Genomic DNA, 17,184 nt, shown 5'->3' on the forward strand with positions numbered 1-17,184 from the left:
GTCCTTGTGGAGCTAGCAATGCTGAAGGCATTCATGGATAGTACGTATTTCCGATAAGGGGCTGAGAATAATTTCTGAGAATTGAAAACGGATAGTTGAACATGGTTGTGATCGATGGAAGACAATAGAACGGCAACAGGAACATGTAGTTAATAATAGAAGCAGTTCATTCGCAGCATCTCATCCAGGGTATCGTAGGGCATGCCGGAACCCAGAAAAAGAAGAAAAAAAAGAAAACTGCCACTGCTATTATTAGACAAGCGAAAGCGGGCCGTGGCAATTTGGGTTTTGTTTCGACAACTGGATCAGGAAAAAATCCTGATGTCCATGGCCTTTTCTGTCCTCGTGGTGGCGGTGAGGCTATTCCGGTTCCTGAAAGCTTGTTCTGACTACAACCCTTACTCCGTGCCTGGGAGATGCGTATGACTCCTGTGAGAAAGAGAAGGACAGGCATTATCAGCTTGGAATCACCGCCGCAACTTGACACGCCCGGTCTGCATGCTCACATCTTGATAACACCAGCAAGGATCAGGTTGCAACCCCCCGAACCAGCCGAGATTGAACCTCATCTCCACTCAGTCAGGGGTATTGAGTATTCACACTGTGCTAGGCCTCGCTACTATAGGCTCACTCACTGTGCGTGAATCGATGCGCGGGAGGCCCCCCGGCTGTTTTGCGAGCATGGGATGCTTAATTGTGCGTGTGTCAGATACATTGCAGCAGTCGAGTCTTGGCTTTCCGATGCGTTAGGCAAGAAAAGAACCATGAAGCTTCTTCGAAAGTGTCTTTTCTTTTCATGTGTTCCTGAACGGGAGTAACGCAGCACAAGATACAGGTACTGTAGCTCGTAAAGCTGTCTGGATGCAAGGGAGGTAAGAACTCGGAGAATACAAACAGCTGTAAGTGCCCGAGCATGGGGGACGCACACCATCTCGGCTCGGCACTTTGTTGGAAGCGCAAATGTAGTCTCTACTTGATCTCTGCATACCTATGACAGGAGCATTCAGTCATTGATTCCTCCATGTCCTGAATTGCACTGGATCCATCCGTCTGTCCAGGTCCTGGGTTCGGCCAATCTTACTAAGGCCCTGATCCAAAAGGTGATCCATGGGCCGCTGCATGATAGCAGAAACGATGGGTACCGCTACTCCCCGCCTGCGATCCAGCGACGGAGCCGCGGTGGTATCGGCTACCTACTTGCACAGCCCGTCACCACTCTAACCTTAGCACTCTCACCACCCACGGCCACCGGTTTCAACGCCTGGATGCTGTCGCCTGCCAGAGAGATTGCCTCGGCCATCGCAGTACTAGGTACCCAGTACCTGACGCCGGGGCAGCTGCTCAAGTACCGAGTACTTTCAGATTCTCTGCACCACCTCATCCCTCCTTGTTTGAAGCCGTCGATTGGCGCCTCCTGGGCTCGTCACTCACTTCGATCCTCCGCAATTCTGCATATTGTCTCGTCCGTCTCTCTTTTCTTCCCACCTTCGAGATTGCTTGCCTTACCGCGCTTGTTTCTTTTGAATCCCATCCTGCCTTATCCACACTCGTTAGAACAAACATTGAAGCAGCCACAGCTTTCAGTCGCTTTGCCAGTCTTATTCTTCTTTTCCCTCTTCTTTTTAATCGTTTTTATTTCTTCTGCCTTCTCTTCTCACGCTCATTTCTCCGCCCTCTTCCGCCTCTCTTCCGTTGTTGCTCTGTTATTATTACCCCTCGAAGCACTCCGAAGATACGGCCGCTGTTTCAAATCTTCAAGACATATCTTGCGCAAGTCCCCACGCCGTAATCAGCACAGTCTCGTCATCTACACCCTTCTCCATCTCCGACACCTTTTTGGGACAAATCAGGGCAGCTGGTACGCCCTGTTGATGCAGCAATGATTCGCGATCATGGCGTTGGAATCGGCATCATCAACGGTGGCTTGGAATCCGCCGCTAACCACGCCACGATCCACGGCCACATGAGCCCGGACTCGCCTCCCGGCATGACCACGTCCAAGAGCAGCAAATCGTCGTCCTTTCATTCGCTAAACAGTGACGATGCCAGCGTCCTGGCAGACGCCGGTCACTTCGAGGACATTGGCTTGGGCGACGACAGCCTCACGCCCAAGGCCAAGCCTGCCTCCAACGCCTCTCGTGGGCCGCGAAACCTCGCCTCGGCCAAACGAGCACCACGCCCGAAGCGGTCCTTTCCCAGCCTCAATGGCGCTTCTACGGGCTCGAACCCGCGCAGCACGAATCTCTCGACCGTCTCCGACCCGCGGCCCACGACCCTCACCAAGGGATACTCGACGTCCTCGGTCCCCCAGTCGCGCCGCCACCGCAGCACCAGCCCGGCCATGGCGCTGGATCCTCGCGATGTCAATCTCCCCTCCCGCCCACGTCGAGGCAGCTGGCAGGTGAGCCGAGACCGCAAGTCCACCTCGGAGTTGGAGCAGGAATGCGACGACGACGATGACGACGACGACATCCCCGACGGCCTGTTCCTCGACAACGTGCCCATCTCTCCGCGTCCAGCCAGCCAGCGACCCATCAGCCGGTCTCCCTCTGTCAAATCCTTGTCGCCATCGCCCGACCGCCGCAAGAACCGAGTCCGCAGTGTCGGCAACGGCACGCCTCCCGTAGCCCAGGCGCAGGGCTCGTTGCGGTCTCCCACCTGGAAGACGGACGGCGACAGACCGCTCCCGAGCCCCCTCAGCGGCAAGGCCCGCAGCTGGAGTGTCGCGCTGGCCGATTTGAACGCGGATACCAAGGATCTTGTGGAAAAGCTGGAGGAGCATGCCGACGAGATGGAGCAAATTCAGGCCAAGAAACACGGCATCATCCCGCGGCCGAACACCTGGAATCCGAACCATTCGGCAAAAGTGGACTACGACAAGAAAAAGGAGCGTGTTAAGTCGTCTTTTGCGGAGCTGCCACCGCTGCGCCGCTCCAACATTATGATTGACCCGCTTCCCATTTCCAAGGAGAAAGAAGCCGTCCTGAGCCGCACTCGACCGTCTTGGCTGCCGCCCAAGGATCCTGCCGAAGAACGGCGCCATTTACGCGAGTACCAGAAGATGATGGCCGCCAGTGTCAAGGCGGAGGAGCGGCGGGAGGCAGCGCGAAAGACCAAGGCCGAGTCCAAGGACAACAATGCCGACAAGGCCATGCACATCTGGGAAGATGACATCCTCCCGCGGTGGAACCAGGCCATACGCGAGAAGGCAACGAGAGAGCTCTGGTGGAAGGGAGTGGCGCCTCGCAGTCGGCGATCCGTATGGGCCAAGGCGATTGGAAACGAGCTTGGCCTGACGGAGGCATCCTTCAAGGCGGCTTTGACCCGATCAGAAGAGCTGGAGCAGAGAGTCAAGACGGACAGGGGCGATGCCGAGGACATGAGGCGGGTCAAGTGGTTTGAGCAGATCCGCAAAGACGTCGCCGAGAAGACGTGGAGGGAGCTTCGCATCTTTGAAGTGACAGGCCCGCTGCACCAGGGCCTGGTAGATGTGCTGAGGGCGTATGCCATGTACAGAAACGACATTGGCTACGTGTCGGGCTGCAATGTGAGTTGTGGCCATCTTTCGCCTTGATCTATTTCCTGGGCATTGGAGCGACGCGGAAATCCATGCTAACTCATAACCAAACAGACCATAGCCGCCCTCCTGTTGCTCAACTTACCGAACCCCGAATCAACCTTTATCGCCCTCGCTAACGTCCTGAACCGACCTCTCCCCCTATCTTTCTACACCTTTGACCGCGGCGCGCAAGCATCAGCATACCACCTCGTGCTCGAATCGCTCAAGGCCAAGTCGAGTTCCCTATACGAGCACCTGACCAAGACGGTACGGGGCGTCCAGCTCGACCACTATCTCGCCACCATCTTCACCAACCTGTTTACTGCGCATCTGGCCATTGACGAAGCAGCGAGACTGTGGGATGTGTACGTCTTCGAGGGCGACACTCTTCTGGTCCGGGCGGCCGTTGCCATTCTCCTCAGCCGAGAGATGGATCTGCTGGGAAGCAAGACTGCCGATGAAGTGATGGCTGTCTTGTCCAAGACTAGCGCAGGCGCTTCGTCTACACGAGCACTGAGCGAAGTTGGCGCCGAGGATCGATTTATGCAAAGCGTCCGCGATGCTGGAAAGCACTAAGCGATTGCCTCTTTTTTACTTTTGTTCTCATCTTTCTGCTATACCAAGACATAGAGAAGCAGTGCGCTCCGTTGTCGTCTTCTTGTCCTTTCATCTTTCCATATTCCATTTTGCACATCGAGACACCATCTTGGGGCCTCCACCGCCCCCGGAGTATTTACGCCCCACGATATTTTTTGGTCAGATTACTCCTGGTGGTAATGTATATCAAGACATAGACATGGAGACAAGGGTTGGCTACGTGAGGTTGGGCGTTGGTTCAGGGTTAATAAGTGGCATTCTGGAGCCTTGGTTGAGCAAACGCTGAGCACGCCTCTCTCTACTGGATCACTTTTTCCTCCTTTTTGCTCTGAACAAAATCGGCGTGAATATTTGTATCAAGGACGGATTGAGCGAGGAATCTATTTAGTGCATGGCATGACTGAAGCTGGCCATTCGCGATAATTGGAAACTCGACAGATAGTTGACACTTTAGTTCGCTTTGATAAGCGGACATAATGATTGAGTTGAACTTGCAATATCATGCTTCTATCGGAGCTTTTATTTTTCTTGATCTTTGAATGGTAGAAGAGAATGAGAAGTGTTGAAATTCACGTGTTTATCTTCATATGAGATGGCGGTTATTCACATTGCACAGCAGATGCTCATGCAGATGCAATTTATGCTTGATGAAACGTGAGGTGAGGTTGACCGCATCAGTCACGTGCCGGGTACGTGTGGGCAATTTTTACGTCAACGCTCCGTCAACCGCCAGCAACCAGCGTCTCGACGGTCAAGCCGGACAAAAATAGCCCAACACCTTTGACTTTGGCATCTCTCACACGCCCAGACATCTTCGACTTACATCGCTCTACAGTGACTGCGGCGGCTACAGCGTCCATATCGATCCAGACAAACCGCCTATGCCGTCAGGCTACAAACATGGCGACACCCCGGCCAAGGCCATGGTGCGCGGCACAATCTCCTACCTCGAGTCGCAGGGCCTGCCGGTGAACAAGTCAGCCATCTTCCGCCACTTCGACCTGTCGCGATCGCAGGGCTACGCCGCGCTCAGTGCGTCGCCTGTGCCGAAGCGTGACGACCCGGAATGGGGCGAGACGCGCGGGCGGCCCAGCAAGATTGCCGACGCCGAGATAGCCAAGATGGACCAGATCCTGTGGGATCCCAAGTACGAGGACGTGAGCCTCAACTGGAGCGGGCTCGCTGAGGAGGCCGGGCTCGAGGTCAAGTGCAACCGGAGGACGCTGCATCGGGCGATGGGCACGTTGTCGTATCGCCGGTGCCTGGTCTGTGGGCGGACGAACACGCTCAAGAGGCATCGCGAGAAGCGCAGTGACTTTGCTCGAAAGGCTCTGCAGGCGTATCCCCTCAAGGAGGATTGGCGCCGCGTGCGGTTCAGCGGCGAGCTGCACTTTGGATTTGGGCTCGACGGCAAGATGCGCTTGACGCCGAGGGCGGGCGAGAAGCTGTGCAGTACATGCGAGCAGGAGCCTACCAACGCGTGGCCACGCGACATCAGGAGGCTGCACGCATGGGCTGCGGTGGGCTACGGCTTCAAGAGCGAGCTGGTCTTCTACGACAGCTCGACGAGCCCCAAGGGCACCGGCGCCATGTCGATGCCGGACTACTGCGACAAGGTGCTCGACAAGGTGGTCAAGCCGTGGCTGACGGCGTCGGGCCCGATGGCGTTTGTGCTGGAAGAGGACGCGGACGTGTTTGCGCACGGGAGCGCGAGCAAGATCAACCTCGCGCAGCAGTGGAAGGACATGCACGGCTTGCGGTGCACGTTTAGCTGCGGCGAGAGCCCGGACCTGAGCCCCCTTGATTCGCTGTGGCCGCCGAACAAGCAGTGGACGTCTGAGCTGCTGAAGGAAAAGGACAAGGACAAAGAAAAGGAGAGGGGGTGGGAGGACGAGACCTTGAAGAAGGCGGCGAGGGAGGCGTGGGCGGCGTTGAGCCAGGAGAGGGTGAACATGTGGGTTGATGCGATGCCGCAGCGGTTGCAGCTTGTTGTTGAAATGGATGGGAGGATGGTGCCTTGGTGATGGTGTGGTGGATGGGAGCTTTGGGGACATGCGCTGGCTTGCGTTGTTTGCTTGGTTGTCTTGCTTGATGTTGAGAGACTCTTTGGCGTGGTGTACGGATTGGAATGAATAGCACGATGTGATGACGAGATGAGCTTGTTTGTGCGTTGATGATGAGGCTACGTTTTTACTACGATTGCTAGAGCTCCTGGCTTGTCTCGGCTTCGATATGCCGAGAGTGTGGAAGAAAGGTTGACTATATTTGAGCTGCGTGTTGTTGAAGCCGATTGATATAGTAGCTAGTCTGACACGATATGTCTTTGCTAGAGTATGAGTAAGATGAATGAATTTGACATCTCCTTGGAAGCTAGCATCTGACTAGGTATTGGCCTACGGAGAAGTATAAAGTAACGATGACTTTTGGTGTATGCCATTGATAGCAGAGGATAGTTCTCGTAGTAGATATTGGTTGGTAATGATAATGCCAACTCGGATCCTGTTCATTGGATAGGCATTCTTCAACTGAGAAGCCGACTGATGCAGGTAGTCTAACACGACATGTCTTTGCTAGAGTATGAGTAAGATGTATGTTATAGTACGAGTAAACTTGGCATCCCTTAGAAGCTAGCCTTAGACCATTGGCCTATAGAGAAGTAGCAATGACCGTCGGTATATGCCATCGACTCGAATCCTACCATTTGGATAGGCATTCAACTAGGATGCCACATCTCGTCACCTTCTGTTCTGAGCAATATCTCGTGAGACTCCAGTTCGTCTGTTAAAGGCATGCGTGTTGGGCGGCAAGGCAAATATACGATGTGGCATCCATGAGCCCATTCGAAAGCAACTTGATGCATTCTCTCTTACCTATCCCCTGCTTGTTCATGCAGAGGATCAGGTGCGTTCTATACTCCGTACTTGTACATGCTGCAAGTTCTACGCGAGCAAGCGGATTGCAGGGAAAATTAGACACCGGAAACAATTAGCACACATGGACACATGATACGCGGTCTTGATCACACACTCTCCAAATACTGCGTAGGTCTCGTTGTAGGCACGTAATGCCCTGTTCTTCTGCAGACCACTTGGTGAGGAAGATGAGGATGGCAATACAGTGTATCAAAACAGTCTCAATACGACCAGACTGTGCAGTTATCAATCGGGAAAGCCCACCAATGAGAATGAACGTAATTACTAAGCCAACACACGCCCTCTGCCAAAGAGGGAAAAAGCACGTGGGTTTTTCTCGTGCGGCGAATCGGCGGCGGCGGCTGCGGCCCCCCCAGATCGACAAAGGCCGCCAAGGGAGGGTTGGCACACAAGGGGAGAAGGGGAGACCCTTGCCGGGACCCTCTCAACAAAATTCCCAACAGATGTGGGGGAGAGACGAGATGTGGTTACTCTGCGCCTTTGTACCTGATGCAGTGGCTTTGTGTGCGAGGCTTGTATGGAAGTTTGCAGTTGATGGATGATGCTGTCGGTATATTGGATGATGGGATTGTTTGAGGAAAACTTGATGCGAGACAGTTGAGCTGATGTTCATGATGTATGGAAGGGCCCATAACCTTGAGGTCAATGGCAGATAGGAACTTTCCGAGGGGCGAAAAATCTACGAGATATAATACTCATACTCCTGAGATTTTGGATACGGTCGCCACCGAATGCATCTCCATCGATGCGGAATTCCGACGAGATTGAGGGAAACAGAGCATCTTTTCTCATCTGGCCTACCAATCAGTCGTGATTTCCAATTTGTTGGCCTACATGATCTGGTCCTCTTGCGTGACATGACACGGCTGTGGGAGATGCCGAAGGGGGCCGGGGGTGGGAATCACCAAGAATGAGGAGAGCTCGGGACCATAGACGGAGATGATGGAGAGAAGGTGGAGGGAGGGTGAAGAGGCAGCATTCACATGTCCCGAGGCATGTTTTAGTTTATCTGTTCGCTTGAATGGAAAAATTGGCGCTGCGGTTAACCGATCTGCGTAAAGACTGGTGGTTTGACTGGGTGATTGGACGGTGGAGGATGGTGAGCATTGGGAGCGAGCCTGGCACAGGGAGAAACGACCCAAAGCCGCTTTCCTTGAGCACTCAATCATCCTGTACCTATCCAAATGATTACCAGTACCCGGGTCAGATCATCCAGAACCTGCGAATCATGTGCAGAACCAGTCCAGCTGGTAGCAGTCAATTTCGCCCTCTCACAACACCATCAAACAAGGCTCGGCTTCACATGTCCAGCAGCCTACATACGCTACGGGACAAACGACAGCACGTACAGGAGGATTTACCTGAGGGTTGCTTCTCGCAGTTGCCAGCCCCCGGCTTGCTCGAAAACGATTCGCCTATCTTGAAATCTTGTTTAGGCTCCTTCAGCCCAGCCACCCCCGTCACGCCCGCCCGCGTTATCCCCTCATGCAGGGTTTTCCTCTCTTCCTGCAGGCTCAGGGCTACGTGGTCGGTTTGGGGGTGTTTCGATGCTACGGTATCTTGTAGCGGTACTTGCGCTCCAGCTTAGACGGGCTGGTACCGACGTGTTTGCAGCATTTTTTCCAATCAGGCTGTGAAGTGATCCGCACGGTTGCGAAAATCCATGTCTAAAGATGAGAGATGATATTCAGAGCAGTTGCTCGTTTGAGGGCTTTTAGATTGACAGGAGTTTTTGGGTCAGCTTCGGGCGCCATGTTGCAGCCGGGTATCGGAGATGGCGTATCTTAGCCCTCCGAATTGTTCTTTTTGCCTTTTTCATGTGATGGCGACGGCAACGCCGTCTGCTGAAACTCCATACGCAGGAATGATGTCTGAAGCAAGTCAGAAGGCTTGGGAGGCAGAAACACGCCTCACCAGTGATGCGAAGAAAGAAGCCAGTGTGGTCAGTGTCTCGCAATTGCTGAGCCCAGTGGCTGTCTGTCTGGTCATCGTTGAAGCGGCTCCCCCTGTTCACATGCAGCGGTCGGCTCAAGGTACATCGTCCCTTGTACCTTGTACCGCCCCGCCAAGGGCAATCCAGGGTCCGATTTAATCGCTCGGACCCAGATCTGGCGTCAAGCTCGTCTCCAATTGGCAGAATTTTTTTCATGGATCTTCGTTTTCTAGGGGGCATCCAGAAGAAATCATGAAACGATAAGGATCCTTTCTCGAAATCACGGCAAAACCAGTCAATTGAGCAGCAGAAAGGAGAAGAAACCTCAGGAATAGAGATGGTAGAAAGGAATGAAGTGAATTGATCAAGCATTGATGCCTTCAAGGCATGTGTAGCACGTACTCGGTACCTGTCATCTTCCTCAGGCTGAGCCCAAAGCCCCACGCCGCTCTTCTCGATTTTTTTTCGCGAATTTTGTCCGCCCCAACAAATTTTCATGCCCGTACGAGACGAGCTACCAGCCAAGGAAAGGGCTCCAGCTGCCGTTCTGCGGCTGCCACTGCGTCTGCTACTGCATGTCCCAAGTATCCAGTACGGAGTACCGCGTACCGAGCCAGCCATAGCCGGTGGGTGGGAGGCGAGCGAGAGCAAACAAGTCACTCTGGTAAGGGAATCTGCGCAGATCGGCTTTGCCTGGGCGTGGATTTGGGCTGGGCCATGACTTGTTGCTAACAGCTTGGGCTTGATTTTGCCTGTTTTTCTTTTTTTTTTCTCGCCTTGCTCGGTCTGGCCCGTCAGTCGATTTTGCCTCTGTTGCCGCCCCTTTTCGTCCATGTCTCTGCACATCCCAATCAGACTCTTCTCCTGACCATCATCTCCTCTTTTTCCGTCTCCTCCTCCTCCTTCTCACACGCCCCCCCCCAGGACAGACAAAACCGGGCTACTCCCCGTCAAGCTCGTCTCTCTCCTTCCTCCTCCCCCTGTAGGCCCGTTCACCAGCCGCCTATCTTATCTGATAGTAATACTAGTAGCGAGCTGTGCTCTCTCCATCTCTTCATCTTTTTTTCTTCTCTCTTCTCTTGCTCCTTCATATTCACCCCTCAGCACTGGGAATAGCCACGAGTCTTCTCTGAGAGACAGACCTTGAGCATCGCCATGGCTTCCACCGCGCTGAATCTGCCTGAAAAGGTGCCCCTCCGGCGCAATGTGACGGACTCAACCGAGTCCTCTGCTGTCGTGTCTCCCATCGACTCGCCCCGGCCTTCGGCCTCGTCGACGTCGCTGTCGTCTCTGTCGTCGGTTGATGTGAACGGCGCCGACGGCAAGGAGGTCGAGTTTGGCCGCCTTGTCGACACATACGGCAACGAGTTCAAGGTGCCCGACTTCACCATCAAGGACATCCGCGATGCCATCCCCAAGCACTGCTTCCAGCGCTCCGCCCTCAAGGGCTATGCGTACATCCTCCGCGACATCGTCTGCCTGGCCACGACCTTCTATGTCTTCCACAACTACGTGACCCCCGAGACGGTGCCATCGACGCCCGTCCGCGGCGCTCTCTGGGCCGTCTACACGATCCTGCAGGGCCTGTTCGGCACTGGCCTCTGGGTCATTGCCCACGAGTGTGGCCACGGCGCCTTTTCCGACTCGCGCCTGATCAACGACATGACTGGCTGGGTGCTGCACTCGGCGCTGCTGGTCCCCTACTTTAGCTGGCAGATCTCGCACCGCAAGCACCACGCGGCCACGGGCAACATGGAGCGCGACATGGTCTTCATCCCCCGCACCCGCGAGCAGCACGCCTCCCGCATCGGCAAGATGGTTCACGAGCTGTCGGAGCTGACCGAGGAGACGCCCGCTTACACGCTCTTCATGCTGGTCATGCAGCAGCTCGTCGGCTGGCCCAACTACCTGCTTACCAACATCACCGGCCACAACAACCACGAGCGCCAGCGCGAGGGCCGCGGCAAGGGCAAGCACAACGGCCTTGGCGGCGGTGTCAACCACTTCTACCCCAGCAGCCCGCTGTACGAGGCCAAGGACGCCAAGCTGATCGTCCTCAGTGACATTGGCCTGCTACTCGCCTTTGGCACCCTCTACTACCTCGGCAACACCTTTGGCTGGTACAACATGGCCATCTGGTACTTCATCCCGTACCTCTGGGTTAACCACTGGCTCGGTAAGTTGATATCTCTGACGCAAACTGACTCACAAGACTTTGCCTGCTGACCGTGTCTCTCTCTGTCTCAGTTGCTATCACCTTCCTCCAGCACACCGACCCCTCGCTGCCTCACTACACCGCCGAGGAGTGGAACTTCGTCCGAGGCGCCGCTGCCACCATCGACCGCGAGATGGGCTTCATCGGCCGCCACCTGCTGCACGGCATCATCGAGACGCACGTTCTGCACCACTACGTCGCCACCATTCCCTTCTACAACGCCGACGAGGCCACCGAGGCCATCATCCCCGTCATGGGCCAGCACTACCGCTCCGACGTCAAGGACGGCGCCGTCGGCTTCATCCGCGCTCTGTGGCGGAGCGCTCGCATGTGCCACTGGGTCGAGCCCAGCGCCGAGGCCAAGGGCCACGGCAAGGGCGTCTTGTTCTTCCGCAACCGCAACGGCCTGGGCACCAAGCCCATGGTGCTGCCCAAGCCCGAGTAAAAGCTGGGTTTTGATATAGAGGAATGTTTTAGAATCTTTGTCATTTGTCTTGCGTATGAGTGGTCATTTGCAAAAGTGGTTTTCTCTCTCTAGCTCGACGGGATCGCGTATCGTGGACCGTGCTTCTTTGCGCGGGCCGTCATCTTGGCGATGTCTTGGAGATGCCCAGTCAGAAAAGGGAAACATAGAGTTAGATGCATGATACCAATAGAGATGATCCCAAAGACTGAAGCCGTGTGCAGCGAGTGTCTTGTGCGTGATGCTCTTCACAATCGACATGTGTCTAGACCTTGACGAAAGGATTGAACCACCAGATGTCGATGACGATGAAGTGTCTAAGTCGGAATGCAGAAGTAAGACACGCGAGCATCCATCAGTTCACGATGCGGGGATGGTTGTGCTTTTAGGAGGGGAGCAATGAAACCCCACACGCTTCTTATGTCGGGTCCGGTCATGCCGGTGATTTTACGTTGGTGGTGTTGGATTGGTGATGTGGCTGTGTCTGATTTGACATGGGGGTTGTCGATCGCGATCGATGACTGGTGCATGATGTTGTGCCATTGCTGTGGTACTATTTGCCATGTTGAGCTGACTTTAAGCAAATGCCATTGATCTGGGGCATTGGTGTTTCATATGTGGTTTTGGATAGTTAATATTGGAGGTTAATTGAGGCTTGTAGTGAGTTGAATGGCGTTGATATAAGCTTATTGTGGTTCTGGAAGCCGGCGATATCTGAGGAATGCGGCTCATTATAGGGCCACTCTCGTATATTACAGCAAGCCACAATGTCGGCATAAGTTGACCGATCATGTGTATTTAATGCTAGTATACTCCATGTGATGGCAATCATTTGTTCACTGACTCTTCCTCTTGACCCTCCCCACAACAACCACCCCCTTCAGCACCCTCGTCCGATCAAACCACTCATACACCCTCCCTACCAAGGCATACGCCGTCAACGAGATGCCATAGGGCCTCAGCACAGCATCCTGTTTCCGCAAGTGGCCCGCCAAGCCGCCAAACACATGGTCCGAGACGTCCCGGATCTCGACCTGGTCCCTATCGTAACCACACTCCACCAACTGCTGCCTATACTCGCTCTCCGTCAAAAACGTTCGCCAGGGACATTGCAAGACGAAGCCGAGTATCCGCACGGCGAGAGTCTCCCAGAAGGACGCGGAGTCGCTCAGGATGAGGTCAAATGCCATGACGTTTGCGTGCAGGTCCCGCGCTGCGAGGGTGAAGATTGGTTTGCGGGAGGGGGAGAAGTGGTAGAGGCAGTCGAGGCCCATGAGCCAGCGCTCGGGGAAGGATGGGTCTGATAGGGAGGTGACGGAGGAGAGGACGGTGGGGGACCAGGATGTGGGTTGGGCTGCGTCTGCTTGGAAGAGTCGAAAGGAGGTTTCGGGTAGGTTGAGCGAGGTTGTTAATGAGGATGATGGGGATGATGATGGGTCTTGAGTTGAATGGGAGAGGGCGGCGTCGAGTCTTTGCTGGGCTTCCTGGAGCTGCGTGGCGTTCAGGGTTAAGCCCACGTAGCGAAAGTGAGGTCGTGATGAGGCGTTGACGAGTTCGGCCAGTGCAACGGTCTGGTCGCCGCATCCGAAGCCGACGTCGAGAACGGCGACGGATGCTGAGCTGGAGAGGAGGCCTGCGGCTTGTAAGAGCTGCCGGAGCATGTTTCGCGCGGCCTCGTCAAAGTGCTGGATGGTAGTCCCGTCATCTCGCGTCCTATCGATAGATCAGTAAGATTGATGATTCTGTGAGGGAAAAGGGGAGTTGAAATTACCAGAAGCCCAGGTTCATCCACATGGAAGGGAAGGGCGTCCTGAGGTTGAGCTTCCAGTGGCCGAGGCCGTAAATGTCGCCGGAGCGGGTGAGCGCAAGGGCGGCGATGCCCAGGAGGATGATTATTGTGAGGCATCCTGCGATGAAGCCGAGGGCGAAGCTGCTGAGTGAAGGCCAGATCATTGATAATTGGGATTTGTTTGGTGGATGCATGTGGTTGAAAGTGATGGAGCAGTGCAACGGCAGTGGTTTTGTTGGCGGGGGCAGATGCACGATAAAGTGGCTGGTCCTTGTCGTCGTAGTACTTCTTGAATAAGATTCTCACGTCTCATGACGGCGACAGAAAAAATCAAGGGTCCGAATTAACATTTTAAACTTTGATGTCTTTTGGCGGCTGCATGTCATTTCTGTCATTCCCGTCATCGTGAATCCCGGCAGCTACACGCTAGAACTAAGCCACCCGCTGATGGGAAAGACTGCATTGCATTGATAGTAATACGCATTTCTCTTCTCTATTATATCAGACCTCTCACTCTGTCATGCCCCTGTAAAATCGGCAAATATTTGAGCAACATGCAGTGGATTAGCACGTGCAAAATGTTCGCCTCTCTCTGCTGATAGTCGGTAAGAAATAACACTGGAAATTATAATCGAGGAGGTACGGAGTATTTACAGCTCGGGCTTGTGTGGCCCGCCGGGGAGTCTCAAACGCCCTCGCCGGTCCAATCAGAAAGGGCGATTGAGCAGCTTTTGTTGGGGTCCGTCATGCGGCCGATGCTCTTATCCTTGAAATATAAGGTATGAGACAAAACCCATCATCAGATGATGTCCTGAAATCGCCATATACTAATACGTTTCACTCTTTCAAAAGTCTGTTTCTGATTTCGGAAAGGGAACACGAACAGTTCCATCTATAAAGAACACTCATGCATACGAGGCGGACGAGCTGAACAGGCCATCTCTCAGTTGATCACCTTCGCTGGACCACCTGGATAGCCCTATCTCGCTGCGCTTTTGAACAACCATAGGGAAGAGATGCCGTCTCGACGGAACAAAGCTGCCGATGGCGAGTGCAAGACGCGGGTCGCCATCATCGGCACTGGCCTGGCCGGCCTGACGACAGCGTATCTGCTGCATCACGACGCGCAGAAGCGCTACGAGGTGACGCTCTTTGAACAGGTCAGTCACGATGCACGATCCGTGATGGATGTATCCATAGTGAAGGCATCATCTGTTAACATTCACTTCCAAGGCTCCCAAGTTCTCCCTCGATGCCGCGTCAGTCACCATCAAAAACGCCAAAAGTGGCACGACCGAGCGCATCGACATCCCGCCGCGCAGCTTCTGCCGCGGCTACTACGCCAACCTGTGCCGCATGTACGACCACCTCGGCGTGCCCTTTCAGCAGATCCAGCTCATCTGGGTCTTTACTCGCATTTCCGCCGCCGCCCAGGCGCAGGTGCCGTCTCCTGAGGCCGTCCAGACGATGCCCGGGAACTACTTTGTGTATGGCAAGAGGCTGCACGAGATGCTGCTGATTTCGCCGCATTTCTGGCGCGGGTCGGTGCAATCGATCCTGCAGACGCTGTATTTGGCGCTTTGCCACATCTGGTTCTTTGCGGCCTGTTTTCTGTTTTCACCTCGGATGATGAAGGCTGAGGCGTATCTGGATGTGAGGTCGGTGGCAAAGGAGAAGAACGGCAGCGCCCGCAGCTGTGAGTCGTTTAGGCAATACCTCGATCGCATCCGGCTGCCGCAGACCTACGCGCTGTACTATCTACTGCCTGTGCTGAGCATCATCTGCAGCTGCTCGCACGCCGAGATGCTGGATTTCCCGGCGAGTGACGTGACGGAATTCGTCAAGGGCTCGTTTCTGCGCAAGACGTATGTGGCACGTGGCGGCATCAACCGCGTCCAGGCGACGCTGGCGGCGGGCATCGAAGACGTCCGCCTAGAGACCCGTGTTACAAAGGTGGACCGAGTTGATGGAGGCGTTCTGATACGCTCTCAGAGCGTCAATGGTGATGCTGCTGCTGCTGCTTCTGAGGAGGTCTTTGACCGCGTCGTGCTCGCCGTGTCGCCCAACGTCGCCGCCGCCATCTTCAACCCGGCCAAGCCTCTGCTGAGCGTCATTCCTACGGTCCCCGTCACAAGCACCGTCGCGGCCCCTCTCGCATCAGGACTATCCGTCATGCCCGAAAAGACTCACGTCCCGTCCGGAGAATGCTCGTACCGCCGCGGAGACGCCCAGGTCATGGCTTTTAGGACGACATTTTCCGAGAGCGTTGTTCAGACGGAGACGCTGCACTATTTGTCTGATGGGTTGGTCGTGAGGACGAGTCCTGTGGGTGATGCGCCAGAGTTGAAGGGGACGCTGGACACGGCGAGGTTTACGCGGACGTTGCGGACTACGGAGAGCAGAGCCGCCGTGCAGAGGGTTCTGGGGACTGGGAAAGAGGCGGCAGGAGATGAAGGCGTGTGGACGAATGGGAGGGATAATGTCTGGATTGTGGGATCGTGGTGCTGGGATGGGATGGTGTTATTGGAGGGGTGTGTTTTGTCGGCGATGAGAGTGGCTAGAGACTTGGGGGTTGAAGTGCCGTGGGAGCGGTAGATTCTGTTGTTTGAAGTATGTAAGTATTCGCATGAGATACCTCTGTGTGTTCAGGTGTTGATTTCGTTGTCGGCTTGTAAGTTGTTCAAGCGGGTTCAAGCGTTGCCGTTCTCGACTCAGCGTGGTCTTAGATAGATTGATACTCCCTACAATTCCTACAAAAAGGATTCATAGCGATCTTGAACGACTCAACGACATGCTATTGCTGTGTGATGACTACATGTACTCCGCGTGGATGCGTGCAACTCTATAATCGTGAGCTTCTGGCGACATCTCACATGTCATGTCATTCGCCTTCCATCAACGTCAACAGAGAGCCATATTCATCAACAGTCAATTGGACCGTTTCAGAACATTTGAAAGATTTCAACTCAGCACTAGTATACTTTCGTCTGGTGGCTTTACTGGCATCTGTCTACACCTACTTTCTTGCTACGCCTCAAAAGTGGTTCGAGAAGCATGTGAAAGAGAGCCACTGAACACTTGGGGGAGGATCCGGTTTCGATTGACTTTCGGGGTCTCGGTTACATCCCTTAGACTCCGTTATGTTTATTTCCTCCCTTTCTTTTTCCGGACAACATGAGAGTAGTTGGGTAGGTAGCTTTCAAAGTTGCAATCCTTCAAAGGTACAGCTTTCATCCGGTATTGTCATCGGACGGTGTCAAGTTCTCGAGGGAGCAGAACAGGCTTCATCTTTGGCAACTCCTCCTGACAGCCGTTGCACCTGAACAATCTTACTCATCCTTCCAGATAATGGCACAAATGCAAGTACTAGAACTAAGGAAATAAAGCAGCAAATCAGATCAAGTGGCGTCTTACTTCTACCTCATCTCAGGCACAGCCCCTCACCTCTATTGTATTTGCACCACCTTCAGACTACAATGGCAATGGCAGATAACGCATCCTCCTCCCCCGCCAGGAAAAAAAAAAAAAAATCTTGCAAGCATGCTCATTCGTGCAAATTGCGAGCCACTTGCCTGAATTCCGCCTCGAGTGCAGGAGGAGGTACATGGCGTCTTAGTAAAGTCGTAAGTATGACGCCCACGACTTTCGACATCCAACCGCCGGCGTACCATGACTGTATTACCGCCGAACAAGAG

At 54.3% G+C, this 17,184-nt stretch overlaps 5 protein-coding genes across 5 annotated transcripts; 4 read left to right on the plus strand and 1 right to left on the minus strand.

The window, feature by feature from the left end:
- The first annotated feature begins 1,407 nt into the window (after positions 1-1,407).
- On the plus strand, positions 1,408-4,225 carry BBK36DRAFT_1135145 (hypothetical protein). The gene is made up of 5 exons (XM_024892540.1): positions 1,408-1,479; positions 1,536-1,614; positions 1,647-1,680; positions 1,721-3,547; positions 3,632-4,225. Exons 4-5 carry the CDS (start codon positions 1,880-1,882, stop codon positions 4,133-4,135), a joined length of 2,172 nt encoding a protein of 723 aa, XP_024749986.1. The 5' UTR covers positions 1,408-1,479; positions 1,536-1,614; positions 1,647-1,680; positions 1,721-1,879; the 3' UTR covers positions 4,136-4,225.
- An 812-nt stretch (positions 4,226-5,037) lies between these two features.
- On the plus strand, positions 5,038-6,180 carry BBK36DRAFT_1158632 (hypothetical protein; the record flags this gene model as incomplete). The annotated part of the gene is made up of 1 exon (XM_024894125.1): positions 5,038-6,180. The coding sequence occupies one exon, from the start codon at positions 5,038-5,040 to the stop codon at positions 6,178-6,180; it is 1,143 nt and encodes a 380-aa protein (XP_024749987.1).
- Positions 6,181-10,177: 3,997 nt separating this feature from the next.
- Positions 10,178-11,682, plus strand: BBK36DRAFT_1140451 (hypothetical protein; the record flags this gene model as incomplete). Its single annotated transcript, XM_024893376.1, has 2 exons — positions 10,178-11,198; positions 11,270-11,682. The coding sequence occupies 2 exons, from the start codon at positions 10,178-10,180 to the stop codon at positions 11,680-11,682; spliced, it is 1,434 nt and encodes a 477-aa protein (XP_024749988.1).
- Positions 11,683-12,536: 854 nt separating this feature from the next.
- BBK36DRAFT_1140452 (hypothetical protein) lies at positions 12,537-13,653 on the minus strand (the record flags this gene model as incomplete). The annotated part of the gene is made up of 2 exons (XM_024893377.1): positions 12,537-13,413; positions 13,472-13,653. The coding sequence occupies 2 exons, from the start codon at positions 13,651-13,653 to the stop codon at positions 12,537-12,539; spliced, it is 1,059 nt and encodes a 352-aa protein (XP_024749989.1).
- An 852-nt stretch (positions 13,654-14,505) lies between these two features.
- On the plus strand, positions 14,506-16,084 carry BBK36DRAFT_1117601 (hypothetical protein; the record flags this gene model as incomplete). Its single annotated transcript, XM_024890370.1, has 2 exons — positions 14,506-14,649; positions 14,723-16,084. The coding sequence occupies 2 exons, from the start codon at positions 14,506-14,508 to the stop codon at positions 16,082-16,084; spliced, it is 1,506 nt and encodes a 501-aa protein (XP_024749990.1).
- Between the last annotated feature and the right edge of the window lie 1,100 nt (positions 16,085-17,184).

Source organism: Trichoderma citrinoviride (genome assembly GCF_003025115.1).
Source record: "Trichoderma citrinoviride strain TUCIM 6016 unplaced genomic scaffold BBK36scaffold_6, whole genome shotgun sequence".
Classification (NCBI taxonomy): domain Eukaryota; kingdom Fungi; phylum Ascomycota; class Sordariomycetes; order Hypocreales; family Hypocreaceae; genus Trichoderma; species Trichoderma citrinoviride.

Excerpts from the sequence above, each read along its gene's own strand:
- BBK36DRAFT_1135145 (XM_024892540.1), top strand. The coding sequence starts at position 1,880 with ATGATTCGCGATCATGGCGTTGGAATCGGCATCATCAACGGTGGCTTG. Across the intron at positions 3,548-3,631 it reads GCTACGTGTCGGGCTGCAAT|ACCATAGCCGCCCTCCTGTT; the intron begins GTGAGTTGTGGC and ends ATAACCAAACAG.